Source organism: Elaeis guineensis, chromosome 2 (assembly GCF_000442705.2).
Source record: "Elaeis guineensis isolate ETL-2024a chromosome 2, EG11, whole genome shotgun sequence".
Classification (NCBI taxonomy): Eukaryota; Viridiplantae; Streptophyta; class Magnoliopsida; order Arecales; family Arecaceae; genus Elaeis; species Elaeis guineensis.
The window spans coordinates 88,603,335-88,625,002 of NC_025994.2; the positions used below are offsets into that span (position 1 = coordinate 88,603,335).

Sequence of the window (21,668 nt, forward strand, 5' to 3'; positions counted from 1 at the left end):
ATTTATTTGCAAGGGTTTAAATTAAAAAGGCAAAATAATTTACTTTGAGGGCATCACAGCCATCCAACAAGTGCATCTCTGTTTCAAAACACGTCACACGTGTCAGTATCAGCACCACATAATCCATCAGTTCACATTGTTATCACAGCCGTTGCTGGGGTCGGACCAGTACACATTGGGGAAAAGCCAAATGGAATGATAGACCCACTCCTAAAATAATGGAATACTTCTTAGATTGTCACAGCCCCACCACAGGACTTCACCAGTTCTCCCTTTCCCCCGATGCCCAAGATCTTATCCCTCGCCCCCCATTCCGGTACCAAGCGACCTCCCTTTCTCTCTTCTCCCCGCTGCCCCTTCGCCCCAACAAAAGGGCAGAAGGCTGCGCTCTTAGATAGACCTGGATACTATCTTTATTACTCTTCCCATCCGCAATCCCTTCTCAATCCCGCTCCCTCGGACGCCGTCTGGCGCCTTGTCTTGAGCTTCCTTCGGGCCAAAGACTCTTGAGCTTCCTCCCTTCTCTCTCTGAGCTCCCAAAGCCCCAAGGTAAGCAGAATAACTGCCTCTATCTACTGTCTTGGAATACCTTTCTTGGTGATCATAGAGGATCTTTCTTGTTTTCTTTTTTCTTGACTTTCGAACTGTCAAGAAAGGGATCGCTACCTTAGAATAGTAAGAGAATCTCTTGGCGTCTCTGATTTTTTTTGTTGTTATTTGTGTAGGATTTGTTGTTGTATGGTTCTGGTTGTCGAGCCGGGAGAAGGGAACGAGAGGTCTCTAACCCGGGGAGCTGTTACAAAAGAGGTAAGATTTGAGTTCTTTTCCTTTTCTTGCTGTTGTTGCATTTAATATGAAGAAAACACTGCGTGTTTGTTTGGATTGGGCCGACGGTCTTTGGACAAGATTCTTGATTTGTAATTTACGCCTGTGTGGCTAGGACTTTTGTTCAAGCAGGTCGGTTAGGGTTGGGAAGCGGATTGGTTTTCTTCAGGTTTAAATTTGATGCAAAGTTTGGGCTGGAAAGAATGTTAAAATTGTTTGTAACCACACAACTCGAGTATTTTTAGGAAAAAAATGTTGTGAGGTTAAGTAAATGGGAGTGGTAGATGAATAATTGAAACTAAAGGGAAACCATGAATTTGAGTGCAATTGAAGTATGTATTTTGCTTGATGGGGGCAAAGGGCTTATAGCTTGAAGCTCTAAAACATCTAGCTGACCTGGGCAAGGAATGCTCATGGAATGAAAGAATATATATAAAGGGTTCAAAGTGGATGCATCGAATGGAGCCTAGCATGGAGTAAAGCATGAAAAGTGAAAACTCGAAAACTTGATGAGGAAAGTGCTTGATTTGAAGCACTGTTAAGTGAAGGGCAAACCGGAGTCATTCAAAATGGAGAGCCAAGTTAGAGCATGCATATATGTTTATTCCTGCCTACATTTGTAAGAAATAGTTCATATATTCGTGGGCAATAACCCCTATAATCAATCCTAAGTTGATTATATACCAATAGGTTCTGGATAAAAGCATGCTCAAACATCTGTTGCATAAGAGCATGAAATGGTGAAGTGAGGAACAGTTATCAAACTTGACCTAAAGAAAGATAAGGGAACAGAAAGGTCTATATGCGAGCCAATTTAACACTGGCAGGTATTAGTGTTGACCTACATTGCGTTGGATGCTCTTTAGAAATTACGGTTAATTTTTAAAATATTATACTGGTTTTGAGGACATCTCTAGCAGTAGTTTTTCGAAGATGGAAAGCAGGATGGCTGAGGTTAAATGTGAAGCTGCTGAAGCATGCAAGTAGAAGGGGTTGACTTTGTGTGCCTTGATTGGAGCTAACAGACCTTTTATTATTGTCTTGATTAAACCAATCAATCAACATGCTTGAACTGTAAAAATGCTTAATAAACTTCAGCACTAATGGAATAGGGTAAACAATGAGGGAATTAGGTTATCTGTACAGTTGCTCTGAGTATCATTTAAATCATGCACCTTTCCAAGATTTTTTTTTTTTTTTTTTAAGTTAGTGAGAGTCTCAAATTATATGACATATAATTAATTGAATAAATGTGCATGTAAATTTGCTTTGACTTTTAACTAATTGAATTTGCTTGCAAACTATGCTTCCTTTTTTAAACAAAATATATCATGGGAATTGGGGAAAAATTGCATGTGATAGCTGCTTATGGATCTTGTCTTTTTTGTAGATGTGCTGCTGTTATTTCTGTTGAATCTTCAAACTTTAATGTTTAACAGTCAGAGATATATCTATTCGATATCCTTTTTTGGTACATGTTATGGTTTTTAACTTGTTTAATCGAGAACGTTGTTCAATTTTGGTTATTTCTGTAGATAACAAAATAAAGCAACCATGCAAAAGGATAATAGCTCCAATGAAGCTCCATCAATTCACCTGGGTCGAGTTCGGCATCGCAAACGCTCGAGTGAGGTAGTTTACTTGCTTGTCTTGGTTCATTTCCAGTTATTTTTCGTGTTCGGTAATCGTTTGTTAAGAAATTTCCCTTTTGATTCTCATAAGTGAGTGTTTTGAGGAATCAATGGAACTAAAACAGCAACAATGCTGCCTAGGATTCATTGTTAAGCTTTATGGTTATTTACACTAGTGAAAGCTAATTGATGGATTAAAAATCATTTCCTCTTTTCTAGTCTCATTCATCACTGGATCTTTTTGCCATTTACTTGCAATATAGACTTTGGGCAACTGCATTACCAATCATTGTTAGAATGATAAGTACAGCTTCATATGCTGTTAGGTGCCTAACTGCGTTACTGATCATTGTTAGAATGATAACTATAGCTTTATATGCCGTTAGGTGCAGCAATTGATGATTATATTAGTGAGTGAAGTAAAATTGATTGCTACCAACTGGATGGATTGTTGCACTGCTGCAGTTCTTCATGGAACTTTTAAAGAAAATTATTCCTTTGTTTCAGGTTTCTCAAGATGCAAATAAAACCAATGGGGCAAATTTGCTTGTTAATGACCGCAACAAATACAAATCAATGCTTATTCGCACGTATTCATCATTGTGGATGATTGGGGGTTTCATATTTATAATCTACATGGGCCATCTATATATTTGGGCCATGATTGTTGTCATCCAAATCTTTATGGCAAGGGAGCTGTTTAATCTACTTAGGAAAGCTAATGAAGACAGACAGCTTCCAGGATTCAGGCTTTTAAATTGGTATATTTCTGTTTTATTTGACAAAATTCCCAGCATGTTTAATAGCCATTGTTAATCAAAAACTATGATTTTTTCTCTAAGGGATTTGAATGAGATCTTGTGATTTGAATTAAGTTTCATTTAATTTATCCATTTTCCACAGTGCAGGCATTTTTTCTTCACCGCAATGTTGTTTACTTATGGACGCTTTCTCAGCAGACAGCTTGTCAATACTGTAACTTCAGATAAATTGCTATATCAGATTGTGAGCTGGGTTATCAAATACCAGATGGTTATCTGTTATTTCCTATACATCGCAGGTTATTATATTCTTTCTTACATCATATGTGAGCATATGCTGTTATCACATTCTAAAATAAAAAAATTCAGCAACCATGATCTTTATATGTTCGCCTGTGTGATTTCCAGATGCTCTCTGTTCTTTCCTCCCATCATTTTGTACAAAACCAGAACATTGATGATTCATCTTTTTTCTTCTTTCATGGCTGGTTCAATTGCTTTGGACTGTTATCCGGTTATGATTTCATATTCTAATCAACAATGTGGAAGAGAATGAGTAAACATACTGCAAAATGATGCAACAAATGAATATGCAATAAAATATAAATGATTTAACATTATAACAGAACTCTCATTACAACGAAAACAAGTTTCGAAGAGATAAAAATTCTTTACTCTAATGGAGTTAAGAGCTAGAGCAACTTCTGATTTTAGAGGCAACTTTCAATGGTAAAGTCAACATGTAAATATCATGATGTGATACCATAAAATTAAGAATGTGCTATGTAAAAACAATTTGGTGAAAGTAATCCACTCTTTATGATTTAAAGAAAATGCAATGTATAGAAGATAAACTAGCCCACATGTTCTTCTGATTGCATCTATGACTAGCATTGAAGATCCTCTTTTTACTAAAAATGTAAAAACGAATACATACTTGACAAACATTGTAAGGTTGTATCCATTTTATGATGCACAAGGGGAATGGACTACCTTAGCTTCTTTTTCTCTTTTCCTTTTTTTTTTTTTCCAATTTGGGGAAGGGGTGGGAAGAAGTGTGAGGCTTGGTTAAGGGGTCTGCTGTGGGTTTGGGAAAGCAGGTCTCTTAGAAAGGAAAATTAATTAGAAAACCCCTAGGAAGTGAGTGTTGGGACTAGTTTCTGAGGAGATCCAGAAGTGGTGCAGCAGCCTGTTTAGCCTGCCTAGGTTATCATGGTAGAAAGGGGTAAATACAATTTTCATTTATTCTTGGACCAGATTCACAAAGAGTTCATAGTTTGTTGCCCTTAGATTAATGCCTCTTTATATTTTATTTTCCTATATATGTGCTCATAGTTTATTGACTCCCTGTAATAATTAAACTTTGTCTATTGGTGGCTTAGGTTTTGTCTGGTTTATTCTTACACTAAAGAAGAAGATGTACAAGTATCAGTTTAGCCAGTATGCATGGACTCACATGATCCTTCTAATAGTTTTTGTACAGTCCTCCTTCACTGTGGCAAATATATTTGAAGGAATATTCTGGTAAATTGCCTATATATCCCTTATTATGATGTTATTAAGCTAAAAATTTTATTCTTGTCGACATCATTTATTTCAGATTTGTAGTGCTTCACCAATGTACGAATTATTTTTGAGAGGCCTGATGTTTTCTTTCTGGAGTAGTGTGCTAACTTTACAGATTATTTGACTGTTCATAGACCAATCTAATTATGCCACATGTTTATATTTTTTATCATTAATAAAATGTTTATGTTTTTCTCTCCTCTGTCATGTTATGTGGCATGGTAACAGGTTTTTGACAAGAAGGTATTTGATATATTTACATATCTATATGTTTGAAAAGTATTTTATTCTTTGGAAGGGTCCTTATGGTAGGTTTCATTGAGGTTAAGATGTTGATAATTTGAGACTCATGGAGACATGGCACCAATGCTGGATGTTTCTTTTCCCTTTTTATTTTGTGAAGAAATATTTGTAGGGCTTTCTCCTATTTTGATTCAGAATATTTTTTTTTGGGCTGCTCTGAGAAAAGAACCAAGTCGATTTTTTTGATTGATGAGAGTTCACATTATATTTTCTTTTAGATGCTTTGTCCCAGGGTTCGTTGAACTGGACGATTCGAGGCGTGTTGAACTGTATCAGTGGCTAATCAGTGCGGTTCGGACATCTGATTTAGAACACCAGTGAAAACGGAACAAGGGAGAAGGAAAGAGAGGAAAAGAGAGAGGAGGGGAGGGAAGGAGAGGGGAAGCCTAGCGGTGGCCTGTCAAGACCATCAGAGGGCCACTGAGCCTCTATGTCTCCGCAAGAGAAACTGTGAGAGAGAGAGGGGGGAGGGGAGAGGAGGGAGGGGTTTTGGGCCGCCCGACGGCCATAACAGCCCTCCGACGGCCTCCCTGCCACCTTCCCCTTCATCCTCTCCTCTCCTTCCGCCCTCCTCTCTATATCTCTTTTCTCAGTTTCTCACTTTTTCTCATGGAGGACCACGGATCTCGGAGGACCTCGGAAGCCCTCCGGTGGCCTCTGCAGCCCTCCGATGACCACTCAAGCATCTTCGCCAGCCTCCCATTCTTTCTCTCCCTCCCTCCCCCTCTTTCTTTCTCTCTCTCTCTTCCTCTGTGGTTCATCCTCCGTTTCCACGTAGGTTAGACCTGATATGAGGGTGTACTGCCGGCTAGCCAGCGCGGGATCTGGTTCTGAGTCGGCGATCCTTGCTCTATCTTGTAGCTTCGTTTTCTATCATTGTGATTTTTTTGATATTAATCTACTTATGATAAACTAGCTTTATTTTTATGCAGGTTTCTTTTGCCAGCTTCACTTATTGTCATCAATGATATTGCTGCATATTTTTTTGGTTTCTTTTTTGGGAGAACACCTTTGATCAAACTGTCTCCAAAGAAAACTTGGGAAGGTTTTATCGGGGCACTAGTTACAACTCTGTTCTCTGCTTTTGTGGTGAGTGTCACGAACTTGTTTCTTAATTATAAATCATGTTTCTGTTCTCTCTCTCTCTCACACACACACACACATATATATAGAGACACACACAGACACTAAGGTATGATGACTTTTTTTTTGTGCAACTATGCTAAATTTGGATCTTACATTGTTGTTGAGAATTATAACTCTGCCCTTTTATGTCAGCCAAGCATTTCCTAATGATATTTACCTTTTCCATGTTTTATCGATATGAAGATATTTTTCTCATTAGTTGCTTATGTGCCAATTAAATATTTACTGAAATGTACAATATTGAAACATTCCTAAGGGAAGACAATAAGCTATCAAACTACTGTTTTCCGTTTTCTGTAGCAGTTTGATATCCCTTTTTTTTTGTATGTTGTTACAAGGAGAGCTCTCACAATATCAGTAGCTGGTGCTAATTCTTTGAAACCTGGCTATGAACTTATTTGATAGCTGCTGTGAAAATCATTTAAAAAATTATGTCAGGATGCAACTGCTAGCCACATGCAATCCTTAACTTGGAAAATTTTACAAATTTGAAAATTCCACCTGGCCTGGTATAGAAGCCGCTTCAAACTGCAGAGCTGAATGTCTGATAAGCTAAGTTCATACGGTTGTCAAATTGTTCTGTTGCTTGCAAAAGTTGGAATTGGCTGCATGACACTCCATTTACAAGCCCTTATGTATATATGAATCAGTTATGCGATATTGATGATTTGAATTTAAGCCTTCATTTGATATATGCCACAACATTTTTTCCTGTTTCTTCATTCAAGTCTGAACACTTACACTGGTGCTACTAAATATGAATTTCTCATGTCTTGTTTCAAGCAGGCTGATCCTTCATTTTCTTCTCTTTTGTTTAAAGTGCTGAGACTCTTGGGGGCAGTTGGGTACTAATCATTGAAGGATATCCACATGATTTTGAATGTTGCTTTTTTTATTAAATTTTAGCTCACTCAATAGTGACTGATGATGCATATTTCAGCTCCAAATGTGCGCTCATGCTGAAACATTGCAGTGTCTTCCATGCATCTTTGCTTGCATTCTTTGGATTTTGAATTGAAGAGAGTGATTTCCGTTGATTGTTCACAAAGTACAATTTACTGACACATTTTCTGATTTCAAGAGACAGGCATCGGTAGTTAGGGTGCATGTGATTTCTTGGAATAAAAAAAAAATATATCATGAACATTGTTTTTCAAGTATCATGTGAGGCATGACGAATATAATTTTTTTTAAAAACTGACGTATCCATAGAATCAGTCATTTGAAACTTTGCAGGATAAACACCAATAGGTTGCCACTCACCCTTTCTCCTTGGCTTTCTTTTCTCATTTTCTTTTTATGAATTTTTGCTCAAGAAAATTGTTATTTGCCTTAAATGCTATCCACCACCAGAAGCTATTGTTTCTTGTTAAAAGATAAAAAGTTTGTGCTTACTTTATTTGCTAGCCATGCAAATCGCAGCCTCTCTCTCACACGCACGCGTGCACACAGACAAACACACACACCCATGCATGCACCAAGTTGGTGGGTTTCATCGCTGTTAGGCCATTGTTTCTTTGTGATTTTATTGGAAATAATCTTTATTTTTTTTTCTTGTCCTTTTTTTTGGCCGACAACTCTATGAATTACCAGTCGTGTATGTTGTAGAAGTAGAAGATGTTGTTGTCTTGTGAAGCAAAAGGAAATTTTCTTTAGAATAATCTTAGATATAAAGCTTCTTTTCTATTTAATTATGTTACAGAAAAACACTTTCACTGGGCAGACATGTGACCTTATATCGTAATCTTTAAGCATGTTATTACCAGATTTTAATTGGTAAATGTTACCTGTGATCTTATATTGCGTAAATAGCCTGCACTCAAATGGATGATTTTTACCCCCATCTTATGCTAATGCTCTGCAACATTCCAATTTAACAAAGGTTTTATTTTGTGATCCATATAGAGTAGTTTGGTGATTCTGTTGATTAGTTTATGGTAATCTTGAAAAAATGCACCTTCAAATTTGACAAAGTCTTTTTCCCCCTATTCTTTCAGATATGGCCTGAAACATCCCAAATTCCCAGTTTAATAAAAGTTATATTCTGTCATTCATATAGAGAAGTTTAGTGAGTTTGTTGATTGATTCATATTAAGCTTGAAAGATTGTGCCTTTGAATTTGGAAAAGTCCAGTATGTAGTGGAGCTACTCATGTATTCTAGCAATAGATCTATGTTGTTATCCTTAGACAAGCACAAAGTATTACCAAGCATGATCTCTCATGGGGTGCACCTGCTTAGGAAACTCAGGAAGAAATGAATCAACCCATTTATTACTTTCACAGTATATCATGCTTCATTAATAATCTAATGCTGATTGCTGCCATCTCTACAACTTTCTTGGTACATGATTAATTGAACAAAATCCAAAGGGGAGAAAGAAAAAGAAAAAGAGGAAAAATAAAAAACCGACAACCATGTGATGTTTGTTACAAGTGTCACTGGAGCTTTCTTAAATGTGGAAGATCATATTTTTATTTGCACCAGGCTCTCTCACTCCCCTGGATTATAAGGTCCCCAATGATTGTTCCCTTTCATTGAAAATTTGAAACCATTACCATATTTGAAGAAAGAGACAGAGTTGGCTTGTTATGGCCTAACTCAAACATTGGAATCAATAAAAATAAAGGAGAAGTGATAAAGAGTGACATAAAAAGCAAATGTGAAGCAGGAAAAAAAGTAAACCTGTACGAGTTCTATGATATATAAGTTAGCAGAAAGTTTTGTAAATTTTATATTTCACTTATGCTGTTCGGGCTCGGTTCTTCCACACCTAGTGAGAATTCCAATTGCCTTACCTTTTCTATGTATGAACAGGTTGTTCTGGTACTAGTGCTGATGGATATCACTATCCAAAATTCATGCATTAGTATTTATGCTTGAATTTGACGTGCAAACCTCTGTTGTACTGTTTATATTTGCTGGATATTATCCTTTTTGCTGTTATTGATGCAAAAAGCTTCGACCGCTACATGCACAGTGCATGAACAAATGGTTTCACCAGTTGCAAGTTGGTACTTGAACTTGGGTTTGATTTGAATTTAAGCTGTGTTGAATAGATTGGACATTTTTCGTTCCTTATTCTCTCAGTCCAAAAGCCTGGTTGGCTATACAGAATATCTTGGACATCTTACATGCTTTTATCATTTGGTCATACTGTTCATATCTTTGGCTACACTGTTCATAACTTATCATAATGTCATAAGGTCTAACAGTAAATGCTAAAAAGATGGAATCTTTTAGCAAATTAGCACCAGGAATCAATGATTATGGTAATAAATACTTGAAGGCTAATTCTTCAAGGAAAATAATTATTGCAGCAAAGTCATGATCTAAAATTTATGAAAAATACTCGAAAGATTCTCGCAGCATTTCAATGTAGACCCTGAAGTAGAATGTGAGTAACTCTGCATTAAGATGCATAAATTTGTATCAGCGCTTAAGTAGAAAATGTTTCACGATGGAAGGTAATTAGCTTCTCCCCTTTTTTTAAGGCCCAGCACTTGGGCACACATTGCCATTTATTTAACTTCTTTTTTTCGTTTAAAGGTGGTGAAAATTTGTGAACATGCAGGTGGAAGTTAATAGTTCATGATATGTTTTTAAGTTTCTGTAGGCTTTTCTGCTTATTATATGTTAACAGATAGCTTCATAATAGCTACATCCACATGCGTGCAAATTTTTTATCTGTTCTGATATATTTTAAATCACAAATCTATTCTCTGTGCAGCTAGCGAATCTAATGGGCCGCTTCCAGTGGCTAACATGCCCAAGAAAGGTAACCTTTTGTATGCAATCATCAATTATATCAATATTGTCTGATGTTGTTGACTATACAAATCTCATGATCGGAATACTTACAGGACTTGTCTACGGGATGGCTTCACTGTGATCCTGGTCCAATGTTTAAACCAGAATATTATCCTTTACCAGGATGGGTGCCTCACTGGGTGAGAACCCAAAATCCTAGAATTGGCTTCCTTGTATAAATTTATCTTCATTTCAAATTTTCCTTAAAATATATTCCTTATTTGATGACAGGTCAATTTTCCCTTCTTTTTTCACCCAAATTATTCTTAAGATAAACGCAAAAAAAAAAAAAAATCTTTATGTAACTACTTGTAGTGCTGCTAAATGAATGATTCCTTTTTCCCCTGTTAGTCTTAACTATAGAGTACATTTCAAAAATTCTATGGAAGGCCTGTATCATTGGTTGATATATCATTATGACATCTGTAAGAAGTTCTTTATGACTTGAACATATTTGATGTGCTCTCTTCAGAGTGTGTGTGTGTGTGTCTTTGTTCTTATAGTATATATTAAGTTTGTTGTTTATCTCTTTCAATTTATATCTAATTTGCCTCTATTTTTCCTGCAGTTTCCGTGGAAAGAGGTGCCAATTCTGCCTGTGCAGTGGCATGCTCTCGCTCTTGGTCTATTTGCATCAATAATAGCACCATTTGGAGGATTTTTTGCGAGTGGTTTCAAAAGAGCGTTTAAGTTTAAGGTGCTTATTTTTGAACTATAGGAGTAAACATTTAAGAAAGTTGGTAAACGATGACATCTTTTTTCCCTTTCAATAATTTTAGGACTTTGGTGATAGCATCCCTGGACATGGTGGAATTACTGATAGAATGGATTGCCAAGTAAGTCATTGTGAATTTAACATATCATTCAAGGATCAAACAGTCTAGCATATTCTAGTCTGCAAAAGTATGAAACACTGAAACATATTTTGTTATATGATAGTCATATTTGCTTCTAATCAACTACTTTGACAGTTGTAGCTCATGCAGAGCTTTTTTGATACAGCAAAGAACTGGATTCCTGTATTGTCCTTATAACTGTATCACAAGCTTGAGACAAAATACAGGAATAATTCCATTTAACCATTATTCCATTTTCTTGGTTTGCCTAAAGGGATTCTACTTCTCTATTAACGCCTATTGAAGTATTAGAAGTAAATTTCCTTAAATTGTTCCTCTCTAGCTCCGTCCAACTCTTGATGTCCAGCGATGATCTCCATGTATGCTTATGCATACTGTACAATGTGTGGGTCTGGGTGAATCTTCCATTGGGTTTTCCTAATTATATATATATATATATATATATATATATATATATAATCCATTGATGGAGATCCAACTTCATGTCATGATGCATCAGAGGCCTGTGGCGCTGGGGATTTCTCTTAGATTTAATCTTAGTTAACTTGCTTTAGTTTTATTTCCTTTCCATAACTAATTATTTTTAGTTTTTACTGGGTTATTTTGAATCAGCTGAGATTAAAAAACCCCAGTTCTTATTTAACAGCTTGATGGTCATGATTTTTGTAGAGGTGCTGTTCATGGAACTATTCATGCTACAGTGACCATGACGGTAACCATGCCTTACGGGGGTTAATTTTGGAATTAAGTAAACTGTCAGAGCTTCTTTTTGTTAAAGCAGGGCTTTGGGATTCTGTGTGATAGAGTGGATGGTTGATTAATAGAAAATGATGATGCATTCTTGTTCTGTTGGAATGCAATTTGGTAACGGAGGTGTGAAACCTTTAGATCATAGGTGTGAATTTCTAGCCACCAGAGTAAGTCAAGTGTGATCTTCCACTTTATTCTTGTGTTAACTTTCCGTATTTCTCTATTTTTTTCTCTACATCTGGTTCTTTTTCCCTTGTTTTCCTTCCAAGCATCAATCCCCAAACTTGGTTCTATTATCCTAACCAGCTTTCCTGCAATCTTCAATCTTTGCAGCACAGATCTGTTATCTAGCAGTCTTTTAAGTCCCTCTCTTGTTATCTTATGCATACACGGACTACATTCGGTTTCATTTGATGCAAACCCTATTTCCAGTTGCTGCTTTATTTTGTCATTTCTCTTGATAAGAAAATCCAGACTTTTAACTGAATGGACAGCAAGGCACTTGATGTGTTTCTAAGCTCTCTGAAATCCGCCCAAGTCCTAATTGGGGTTAGTTTCATATTCTTTTGATTCATCACTGTATCTACTTTCAATTTTGCATTGACGTTTCAAACTTCATGCCTCAATTTTAACATGTAGGTCACATTTAAAATTTTCAGAAATCTGTGGTTTAAGTTTTATCTTAGACCCTAATAGGTGTCCTTTCAGGGACTGTCCTGCATCAGCCATCCAATTCTGTAGTAGATGCTTTCATATCGTCGCACAGACATGCCATTGTTTAGTTCCCTAGTGGAGATTATATCACCTTTATACAAATATGATCATGCTTGTCCACCAATACAAGTGTCACTAAGAAGCTTCTATATTATCTGATCCAGAAAAGATTTTGCTGTCCGCTTTATGATTTAACATCAATATTTACCTGTATTGTCCATGCACAGACTTTTCTTTCATCTTTTTTTTTTTTTTCCAGTGTTGCAAAAAATAAGGTCTTTTAAGATCATATGAGCAAATGTTTGTTCCCTTTAAGATCGCATGGTAATCTCGGAGTCAAGTGTAGAAGCTTGTTACAATAGAATGATAGATTCTATGCAAAGGACTAAGTTTGATCAAAATGAATATATTATTAACGAGGTAATAGAAATATAGCACAAACAAAACTCCATCTTCTTGCTTTAATTCATCTTGTTACTCTTTATCTTGATGGTTGCCCACTGGTTAAAAAGAAATGCACTGATTACTTATGATGACATTTCTAAATATTCTGGAAAACAAGGATGTTTTGCAAGGCCATTATTGGTATCTTGTACGTACATAAATTGTATGTTACTAAATTTTATTTTTTGTCAGATAATTCTCTGATTGCATGTTTCCTTCCCAAGAAATACAAGAATGGTGAGGTGCCATTTTGTTGAAGATGATTATGGCCATTTTGCCTCTATATATTTCATTCATTTGTTATGCCTGAAAAATGACCTGTACGCTGACATATAACACTGAATTGGGTAGCTACTTTTAAATGATTTTCTGCTTGCATTTTGCTGCAGATGGTTATGGCAGTTTTTGCATACATATACCATCAATCTTTTGTCATGCCTCAGAGCTTTTCGGTTGAAATGATTCTAGACCAGGTGTGCTATCTTCTTCTTATATTCTTGATTCCCATGTTCCACTTCTTGGTTCTTGGTCAGAGACTAATTGGGGATGGGTTGCAGATACTGAGGAACCTTACCTTTGAGGAGCAGCAAATTCTGTACGAGCAACTGGGGAAGATCTTTCAAGACAGACAATCTATGCTCGCCTAAAACCATCGGATGCAATTCATTACTTGCAGCGCTTGTAATTCGATATGCTTTAGATATTTTATCCATCATATGGTCTTAAATGCTTTGTATAGCCCCGTAAACCATGTCAATATGTTTTTTTTTTTTCATTTCAGAAGTCTTGTATAGTCTTGGAATTATCCTGTGCTTCGCATGCTATTCACATTACTCTTTGGTATCGCATCCAGTGTGCTTATCAGGAGAAAAAGAACATACATTTGAAACATTTGCATGAGAATCACTAATTGGAAGAGGCTATGTTACTTGTTTGGAAAATTGTGGATGAGATCCTTTACTGTGAAGAATGATCAGGATAAATTCATATATGGCTGTGCAAAGATCCATCTTCACCAGGAAAAGACGATCGAAGAACAAATGCAACAAATTAATCTCTCCTAACAAGTGTCAAATTTGCAGTAACTGGATTGCCATCTGCTTTAATTTCTCTAGTTATGGCAAAACTCGAATAGCCTGGGAGGGCATCTAGAGAGCATGCCATCAAGTGGGGCGGTGGTGGAGAGGGACCCATCATTGTATGGCCTTTTCCTATTGGCCAGGGTGCTAAGCGTGAGGCTTTTCTCCTGCCACCATGGTGACCACATATGGTCAGGCCCGTGTGATTGTTTGTGGCTGCTGGTCCTTGGCCAGCCAAAGGTGCCGAGGTTGCAGACATTTAGTACAGCAAGCCAACAATCGCAGGTGGGAGACATATTACAAGAGCTGACGCATGTTTAATTATTTGACTATCCAACGCGGAGTCTGCCATACATTTCGTCTCAAAGGGGCGTGAGATGCAGCATGGATGCTGAAATTTGCACGTAGAGCCACATTGCAAGACAAATAATGAAACGTGCCATGAAAGATACTCTGCTTCTCAGCATGTAAATGCGCGAACTGAACTGAGACCTCCATCCTCATCAAAAGCTGGACCATTGAATTCAAAGTCAGCACACCATCCTCGAAATTTAGCCAGCCCATCATGGGAAGGAAACTAATCAACAAATTCAAAAGTGTGAAGAAAACGATTGGCAACTTCAAATTACTTCCGTTCACGTGAACGGGGCCAGCGGCCAGCTAACGGCTCCTGTCCATAATAATTTTCCAACTAAAAGGGGCGGCCGGTATAAAACGCGAGAGAGTGCAGTCGACCTAATAATATAATAGTTTTCCAGCGCCCCTGGGTCCCGACCTGTCCCGTGCCGTCGACGCCCAAAGCCCAACGGACGTAACCAGGGGAGTCGCCGTTCAACCTAACGACTTCTTCCGCCACCCATCGCTGTGCAGACCGTTGGACTCCCGTTGGATTCAAAGCCATGCAAAACAAAAAAAGAAGACCGGCAATAACGTCCCTATCCACCATCCCATAAAAAAATTAGAACTGGTCTTGAGGTTTAGGAATTCCAGAAATTATTGTAGTCTCATTAGATCTTTTCTTCACTGGAAGCCTCTGAACTCGGCCGTTTATATCCCACCAAAGTTAGGAGAGTTAAAGGAAGGAAGAATTAAGGCGGGGGCCGGCATCTAAGCCCAAGGGAAACCAAAGCTTTGGACTTTGGTGGTGTTCTAAAGATAAACTTGGTTTCCTTTTAAAAGGGAGGGATCTTTGCATATTTAGCCTTTGATTTTCTCAGGGGAAGGAGCGGGGAGAGAGAGAGAGGCAGGGATGGATGCGGGCATCTCGTTCTGGCAAGCCATGACCCTCTCCTCGATCCTGGGATGGGTGCTGGCGTCGTCGGTGTTCGATCTGACCCGGAGGGTGAGAGCCCTGACCCAGCCCTGGGTCACCCGCCGCGTGATCGTGGATACCCCCTTGATCCTTGGGTTGCAGGTGAGCCGGCGACTGATTGACCTCTTTTTTTGCCGATTTTGATCGTGTTTCTGTGCGAAAGCTGGGATGTTTTATCTTGTTTCGGGTTCTTTTGTTGAATTTTGAACAGTGGATTCAGCATCGGTTCTTGGACGATATGTTCTCGGTGCTGTCTTGTATCGTGTCCGTGCCCTTTTACACAGGATTTCTTCCTCTTCTCTTTTGGGTATGCGTTGGATTCTCCGTTTTTAGCTTTGTTAGTTCTTGCTGTTTGAGTTAAAAATGATTGTTTTGTTTTGTTTTCTTTTGGTAATTTTAAAGAGCGGGCATGGCAAATTGGCCAGGCAGATGACCCTGTTGATGGCTTTCTGCGATTACATTGGGAATTCTATAAAGGTAGATTGGATGCCTATCTGAGAGTTGCTTGAATCTGTTATTTTAGGGAAAGAAATTTGATGTATGTTTTGTTTGCTTTAACTCTCTTCTTTGCTCTTTTGATTGAGGGAATGTAGGATATGATATCGGCTCCTAGACCCAGCTGTCCTCCTGTGAGAAGAGTGACTGCTACTAAAGATGAGAAGGAGAATGCCATGGAATATGGCTTGCCTTCTTCACATGCTCTCAACACTGTCTGCCTCTCTGGGTATCTTTTTTCTTCTGTTAGTCACCTTAGCTGTCATTGCTTGTTGTTCTTTTCTTTAATATATTAAAGTGATTTTATCTGATAAATAAAGACTATGACCAAGGCATGGAAATATTTTCCATCAAGGCCTGAGGATGCTACTGTGAGGATGTTGTAGAATTTGATGAATGAAACTTACTGATAGAGTCTATCAAAAAAAAGCAGTGTTGACTGATCTCCCTAAGATGGCATTGGGCAAATGGTGGCTTCTTGGAAGTCTTGTTCCCAGAGAACAATGTTCAAGTCTCTCTATCCACTCTAATTCTGCACTCCCAGAGTAGATAAAAACATTGAAGCTTTAACCTCAGCCAATACAAAATAAAATCTCAGAAATTATAAGCAAGAAGCATCTGTTTGGAAATGACAACTCATTTTGTTTGGTTCTATGAGCTACAACAAGAATGACAAGCAAGAAATTCATCTAAAATATCTATCAAATATCTTTGCCGGTTAAAAATATACAAGTGTGTTCAAATTCCACTGATGACAGGCAATGCATTTTTTTGTGTCCATGACTAAGTTACCTTCTGGTAGTGCACTTAGAATGACCTTTTTAGAAGCACAAGCAGCATCATTATAACGTATCCTAAGTGAACAGCCATTTTAATGCAATTTGAAATAATTTTTGCCTTGTATAGAAGCTCAATCAACTCGAGCTCATCACTAGCTGGCTGCGCTAGGCACCAGTAACTCAGGCTTTGTTGGTGCTGTGAAGGAGGGAGCAGCCAAGGGAGGTGAGCAGTGAAAGTGGTATGACAGTGGTGGTTGCCTGGGCGGTAATGGTGGGGTAGCGGCGGATGGAGGTGGAATGGTTGATGGAAGTGAACCGAGGTGGCAATCAGGTAAAACTTGAGGTTTTCTATTTTCTGAAACATTATCGTTGTTGAATTGGTGGAGGCAGCAAAGCAACGAGATAGACAAAGGCAGAGGCAGAGATGGGGGGGTTGGATCAAGCTGAACTTTGCAGACATTGAGATGGCCATCAGAGGTTGGTGGACTGGGGGGTGGGGGGTAAGGGAGCAGTGATGTTGAAGAGGTTTCTTAGTATTGGATGGAAAGGAGTTAGGGCCAGTGTGGTGCAAGAGGATTAGGACTAGTGACATACATACATATCTCGCTCCGGAAGGCCAAATCAAAACCTGACCAGTGGGTCTTCTCTAACATTTGAGATTTAAGTTACCTTTTATACATGAATGTAAAAATATTGTCCATAGATTCTTTAGTCATGAATACAATTTAAAAGATATTAAATCTATACTTTACTAGTAGATGATAAAAAAGGGCATCCAAGTGCATGAGACTCCTGTAATTACAGGGATTAGGGAAGATCAGATGTGTACAGCCTTACCCCCTTTTATGGAGAGGTTGCCCCACTGTTTTGGACCCAAGGTATCTGGGTCTCAACGAAGCAGTTTTACCATTTCACAAGGCCTGATCTTTTTTCATAAGTAAATGATAGTTTAAAATTTATATACATGTGAAATTGTTTATACTTTTATTTATATTTATTAATTTATTTTGAGTTTACCTAAGGCAAATGTGGGCAAGCTTGGCATAGCATTTTTGTTTCTCCAGATTTCAAGCTCAAGATCTGGGTCAAGCCAGGGAGCCTTGTCAAGCCAAATTTCAAGCTTATTTGATTAGCCTAATACCCAATAGATGCTTGTCCAATCGTCCCTCTTCCAACGGCCACATTCTTTATCATATTGTCAATAACCACCTCCTGCACGTAACTGTTGACAATCAATTATGCCTACCTAAAGAGGTCAAAATTCATAATGCTTTTGACCAAATAGTCATAGTTCTTGTATTCAGGATTAATTGAAATTGCCACTTTACCCTCCCCACAAATCCACCCCCGCCCCCCCCAAAAAAACCCCCCACACCAAAAAAAAAAAAATCCACATTACAAAATATTTAAATGGGTGTCATTCTTATCTCTTTTTCTGATTTGTTTAACAATTTGCCTTTGACAGTAATCGTTATAATATTAGTATACACAGTGATGAACAAGTTGAAAGTAGAAGTGAGTGGTATAGCATCAGTTATGCTTGTTTTATGGATGTTGCAGATATTTGCTTCACTATGTTCTGAACCACGGTGTTCAAAATGATGGTGTTGCAATTGCTGTTGGGTTTTCTCTTGTTTTCGCACTGGTCATGCTAATTGGCATAGGTGAGTTTCAGCTCATTCCAGAAATGTTAGCCGATGTTTTCCACCGTTAGCTATTTATTTTGGTGCAATGATGCTATTTAAGAAGACAGGCTTAGAATGTTGAAAGAATTCATTTTTATGAAGGAGGAGGAGGAATTACCTTAATGCTGGTTGTAGTTTGCATTCTTCGTGATCTACTTCCGGGTGTGTAAACTTGGTTTCCTTCTTTTTTGTAGGGAGGATATACTTGGGTATGCATAGCTTGATTGATGTTGTTGCGGGAATCATCTTTGGGCTTGTTATCCTTTTCTTTTGGTTGACAGTTCATGGATACGTTGATGATTTTATTATATCTGGGCAGAACGGTATGTAAACAAAAATTTTTTATTGTTTGTCATCATTACTTAGTGACTAATCATCGGATGCCTTATTTATGATTAGGAGAACATCTTCTCTCAGCCCATTCACTGCTGATGATTTTTTTTTTTTTTTTAAATCTGATTTACTTTGCAGTTACATCCTTCTGGGCTAGTCTTTCTTTCCTGTTGTGTTTTGCATATCCTACTCCAGAATTTCCAACCCCAAGCTTTGAATACCACACAGCGTTTAATGGTGTTGCATTTGGAATAGTAAGCACAAACTACTCTCCTTTTGCTTCTCAATTTAGATGTCACTTAAATCTGTTTTTCCGGGGAAAACCTTTAGGTTCTGTGGTAGGATGGTTTTCATCCTATGCAGTGGTTAAGAATCAGCAGTAACATGTAGCTACTATGACATGTTTAACTAATTTTTATTGAACATTCTGTCAGGCAATTCATGTGACAGAACCTTGCTTTCATCATATTTCATATGGATGTATCAGTCATGGTGAACCTTTTGGCACGATGACAGGTCACTGCTTATTCTGCTGAGCATTTTAGTGAACCACTTATAGGGAAAAAGAAACGACTAAGGACCTGTTAGGGAATTCCTGCTGGAATATCCTGCCGGAATCGGACTTGGTGGCCTGCCCAGCCTGTGGTATTCTTAGGCACTGCCAATGTCCTAGCCTAAATCCCAACTCATGGATTTGTTAATTTGTAGGGAGATAAAAAAGGAGCTCTGGAGGTCTCTTTATCCTCCCACAAGACTTGGGCTGAGGGGTATTGGGTTGATATGGGTCATTACACAAACAAGCTGCCCAATCAATGAAATCCAGCAGGATATCCAGTCCAATCCTGATAGAATATCAAAATAGGCCCTATGTTAGATGACAGTAAGGATAGCCATTATATATGCTTCGCATTTGCCTTTAAGTGCAGTTTTTTTCCAGTTTTCATCTCTCCACTATTTTATTACTGCATAGCTAGATTAGTTGAGAATAAGCAAACCTCTACTTAGTTCTTCATTTCAGGGGCTAGGAAACAAATATCAGGAAATAGATGATATTAGATATTAAACCTCCAAAATACTTGGCGAGAATGTTCTCTCTGTCTCTCTACCCCTCCCCCTCCCCCCAACCCCACCTTTGGCCTGCCAACACTTCTCATGTGTGATGCATGTCATTCCGACTGACATGAACAGTGGAAGAAACTGTAGATAGAAGATTGAATGCAGCTCTACTTGTAGTAGAAGGAGCTTCTCTTTCTAGCAGCGAAGACATTATCTGCTTTTTGGTGCTTAATCAAATTGAGAACACAATCTAAACTATTTTTCCCCACTGTCATCCAGGTCAGTGGAATCCAGCAAACTTACTTTCATTTTCACCATGAGAGGGTTCCACACATATTTAGCCAAGAACTACCCATTCTCATCTTCTTGGGAAGGATGTTGGTTGGCATACCTACTATACTTGTAGTGAAGTTCTGCAGCAAGGCTATAGCGAAGTGGTTGCTCCCCGTGATGTGCAACACTTTGGGCATCCCGATAGTGTCTTCATGTTATGTCCCAGCATTGAGGGGATCTGACAGCAGTAAGAGCAAGTCTCATGATAAGCAAATGGGTTTTCTTCAGAAAGTGACGTCCTTGTTCCCTCAGAAAGCATATGATGTTGACACCGGAATAAGGTTTCTCCAGTATGCTGGCCTTGCATGGTCGGTGGTTGATTTGGTCCCATCACTCTTCTCTCATTTAAATTTGTAGCAGGTATACATAATCCACGGATGAGAGTTGTACACTCAATAGCCTGTTTCAATTTGAATTTCTCATAATGACCTTGCACGGTTGTAAATGAAATCATTTGTTGACATCAGTTTTGTAAAAATTATTGTCTTTCAAATATGAGATACCTGTGGCTTAAAGCTGTCCATGCATTCTAATATCCTCTATTGGAATTAATGATTTTAGCCTCAACCTCTTGGCCTCCCTGCCATTCTTCTTGTGATCATTTAAGTGAACCGAATAAGTTGCCGCACAGGCTTAACCAAAATTTATAGGAATCTCTTAAAAATCAAAGATCCCATCAACTAGCTGGCAAACCTGCTGCAACAAGAGTACCATGGAAGGAAAGTACCTTTTCGGTTCACCTTTTACAGCTTGTAATAGGCATGGTAGTGTGCTATTTCCCATGACTGGTGTGATAACTATAACGAGGCTTGACGGAAAGGGAGGGGCGGAAGGCCCTCGTCAAACCAATATTTTCTGACTGGATGGTATAAAGTGTCTAAAATCAACTCATACAAAACAGTTGAACACCTTTAACAGAGTGCTTAGTTGCCTAATTGCACTGCCATGGAATATCATGCCTATAGTAGGGGTGCAATCAGCACACAGCTTGGCTGGCTTTATCACTTTACCACGACAGCATGTTCAAATGAGACAATGGGCACATGTATGAGCTTGTTATTAAAGTCATGAAACATGATCCAGGTCGATAAAGTTGAACAAATGACCTCTACTGAAATTAAGAAAACATGGTCCAGGTCGACAAAGTTGAATGAGTGGCCTCTACTGAAATTGAAAAATAGGTTGAATAATTGAAGGGTCAACTCAAGTTTCTGAAACTTCTAGCTTGCGGTTGTCACATGAAATAACCGTAGTTGAATAAACGTAATTTTGATTATTAAAATGATTTATTTAAGCTCCATTGTACCATCCTCTAACGCACTTTTAGTATCTAGGACGGGCAGTTAATAATTTTTAACTATTTAATTTAATAAAAGAAATCAATTTCCTCCCCATAAAACAAAGCATGTGACAGATTTCATCTTTCATGTCGGCTGTTATACTCCGAAAGAAAGGAATAAAAAAAACACCACCGTACCATTGACCAGGGTATACCCAGCCTGGTTTGCTACCAAACTTATTACCTGAAAAATTTAGATGAAGAAATTTATTTATTAATAATAAAGATTTGAAAAAAAAAAAAACCTCTCATGCGATGATGATGACGACGATGATGAACGTAAACCCAACAAATTTACTACGCCCACGAACCGGGAACATCAAGCAGCTTTAAAGCATGTAGCTCATGGTTCCCTTGTGAGCAAGACAAACATGCCTCTCGAGAGAGCCGGATACTCCATGCAAGATATAAAAGCCACACCGCATCACTCCTAATCATCATATCGAGCAGC

At 38.2% G+C, this 21,668-nt stretch overlaps 2 protein-coding genes across 4 annotated transcripts; both read left to right on the top strand.

Moving 5' to 3' along the window:
- The first annotated feature begins 234 nt into the window (after window positions 1–234).
- Window positions 235–13,747, top strand: LOC105054643 (phosphatidate cytidylyltransferase 1). Of its 3 annotated transcripts, XM_010936214.4 has the most exons (13): window positions 236–549; window positions 726–807; window positions 2,361–2,457; window positions 2,964–3,217; window positions 3,365–3,516; window positions 4,600–4,741; window positions 6,019–6,175; window positions 9,962–10,009; window positions 10,095–10,181; window positions 10,610–10,738; window positions 10,821–10,877; window positions 13,196–13,279; window positions 13,364–13,747. In XM_010936214.4, the coding sequence occupies exons 3-13, from the start codon at window positions 2,380–2,382 to the stop codon at window positions 13,451–13,453; spliced, it is 1,278 nt and encodes a 425-aa protein (XP_010934516.1). In that variant the 5' UTR covers window positions 236–549; window positions 726–807; window positions 2,361–2,379; the 3' UTR covers window positions 13,454–13,747. The 3 variants fall into 3 exon arrangements, with proteins under 3 accessions (XP_029123635.1, XP_010934516.1, XP_019711076.1); XM_029267802.2 differs by lacking the exon at window positions 2,964–3,217 and having other exon boundaries at window positions 235–549; window positions 3,360–3,516; XM_019855517.3 differs by lacking the exons at window positions 236–549; window positions 726–807; window positions 2,361–2,457 and having other exon boundaries at window positions 3,009–3,217; window positions 3,360–3,516.
- Window positions 13,748–14,611: 864 nt separating this feature from the next.
- LOC105054635 (lipid phosphate phosphatase delta) lies at window positions 14,612–20,399 on the top strand. The gene is made up of 8 exons (XM_010936202.4): window positions 14,612–15,299; window positions 15,409–15,504; window positions 15,600–15,674; window positions 15,791–15,921; window positions 18,032–18,135; window positions 18,351–18,479; window positions 18,628–18,743; window positions 19,825–20,399. Exons 1-8 carry the CDS (start codon window positions 15,135–15,137, stop codon window positions 20,233–20,235), a joined length of 1,227 nt encoding a protein of 408 aa, XP_010934504.1. The 5' UTR covers window positions 14,612–15,134; the 3' UTR covers window positions 20,236–20,399.
- The last annotated feature ends 1,269 nt before the right edge of the window (window positions 20,400–21,668 follow it).

What these genes read in the sequence shown, in the direction of transcription:
- LOC105054635 (XM_010936202.4), top strand. Translation starts at nt 15,135, where the DNA reads ATGGATGCGGGCATCTCGTTCTGGCAAGCCATGACCCTCTCCTCGATC. An exon ending in TTCTTCCTCTTCTCTTTTGG is followed by an intron (nt 15,505 to 15,599) that starts GTATGCGTTGGA and finishes GTAATTTTAAAG; the next exon opens with AGCGGGCATGGCAAATTGGC. An exon ending in AACACTGTCTGCCTCTCTGG is followed by an intron (nt 15,922 to 18,031) that starts GTATCTTTTTTC and finishes TGGATGTTGCAG; the next exon opens with ATATTTGCTTCACTATGTTC.
- LOC105054643 (XM_010936214.4), top strand. Translation starts at nt 2,380, where the DNA reads ATGCAAAAGGATAATAGCTCCAATGAAGCTCCATCAATTCACCTGGGT. An exon ending in ATCGCAAACGCTCGAGTGAG is followed by an intron (nt 2,458 to 2,963) that starts GTAGTTTACTTG and finishes CCTTTGTTTCAG; the next exon opens with GTTTCTCAAGATGCAAATAA. An exon ending in ATATTTGAAGGAATATTCTG is followed by an intron (nt 4,742 to 6,018) that starts GTAAATTGCCTA and finishes ATTTTTATGCAG; the next exon opens with GTTTCTTTTGCCAGCTTCAC.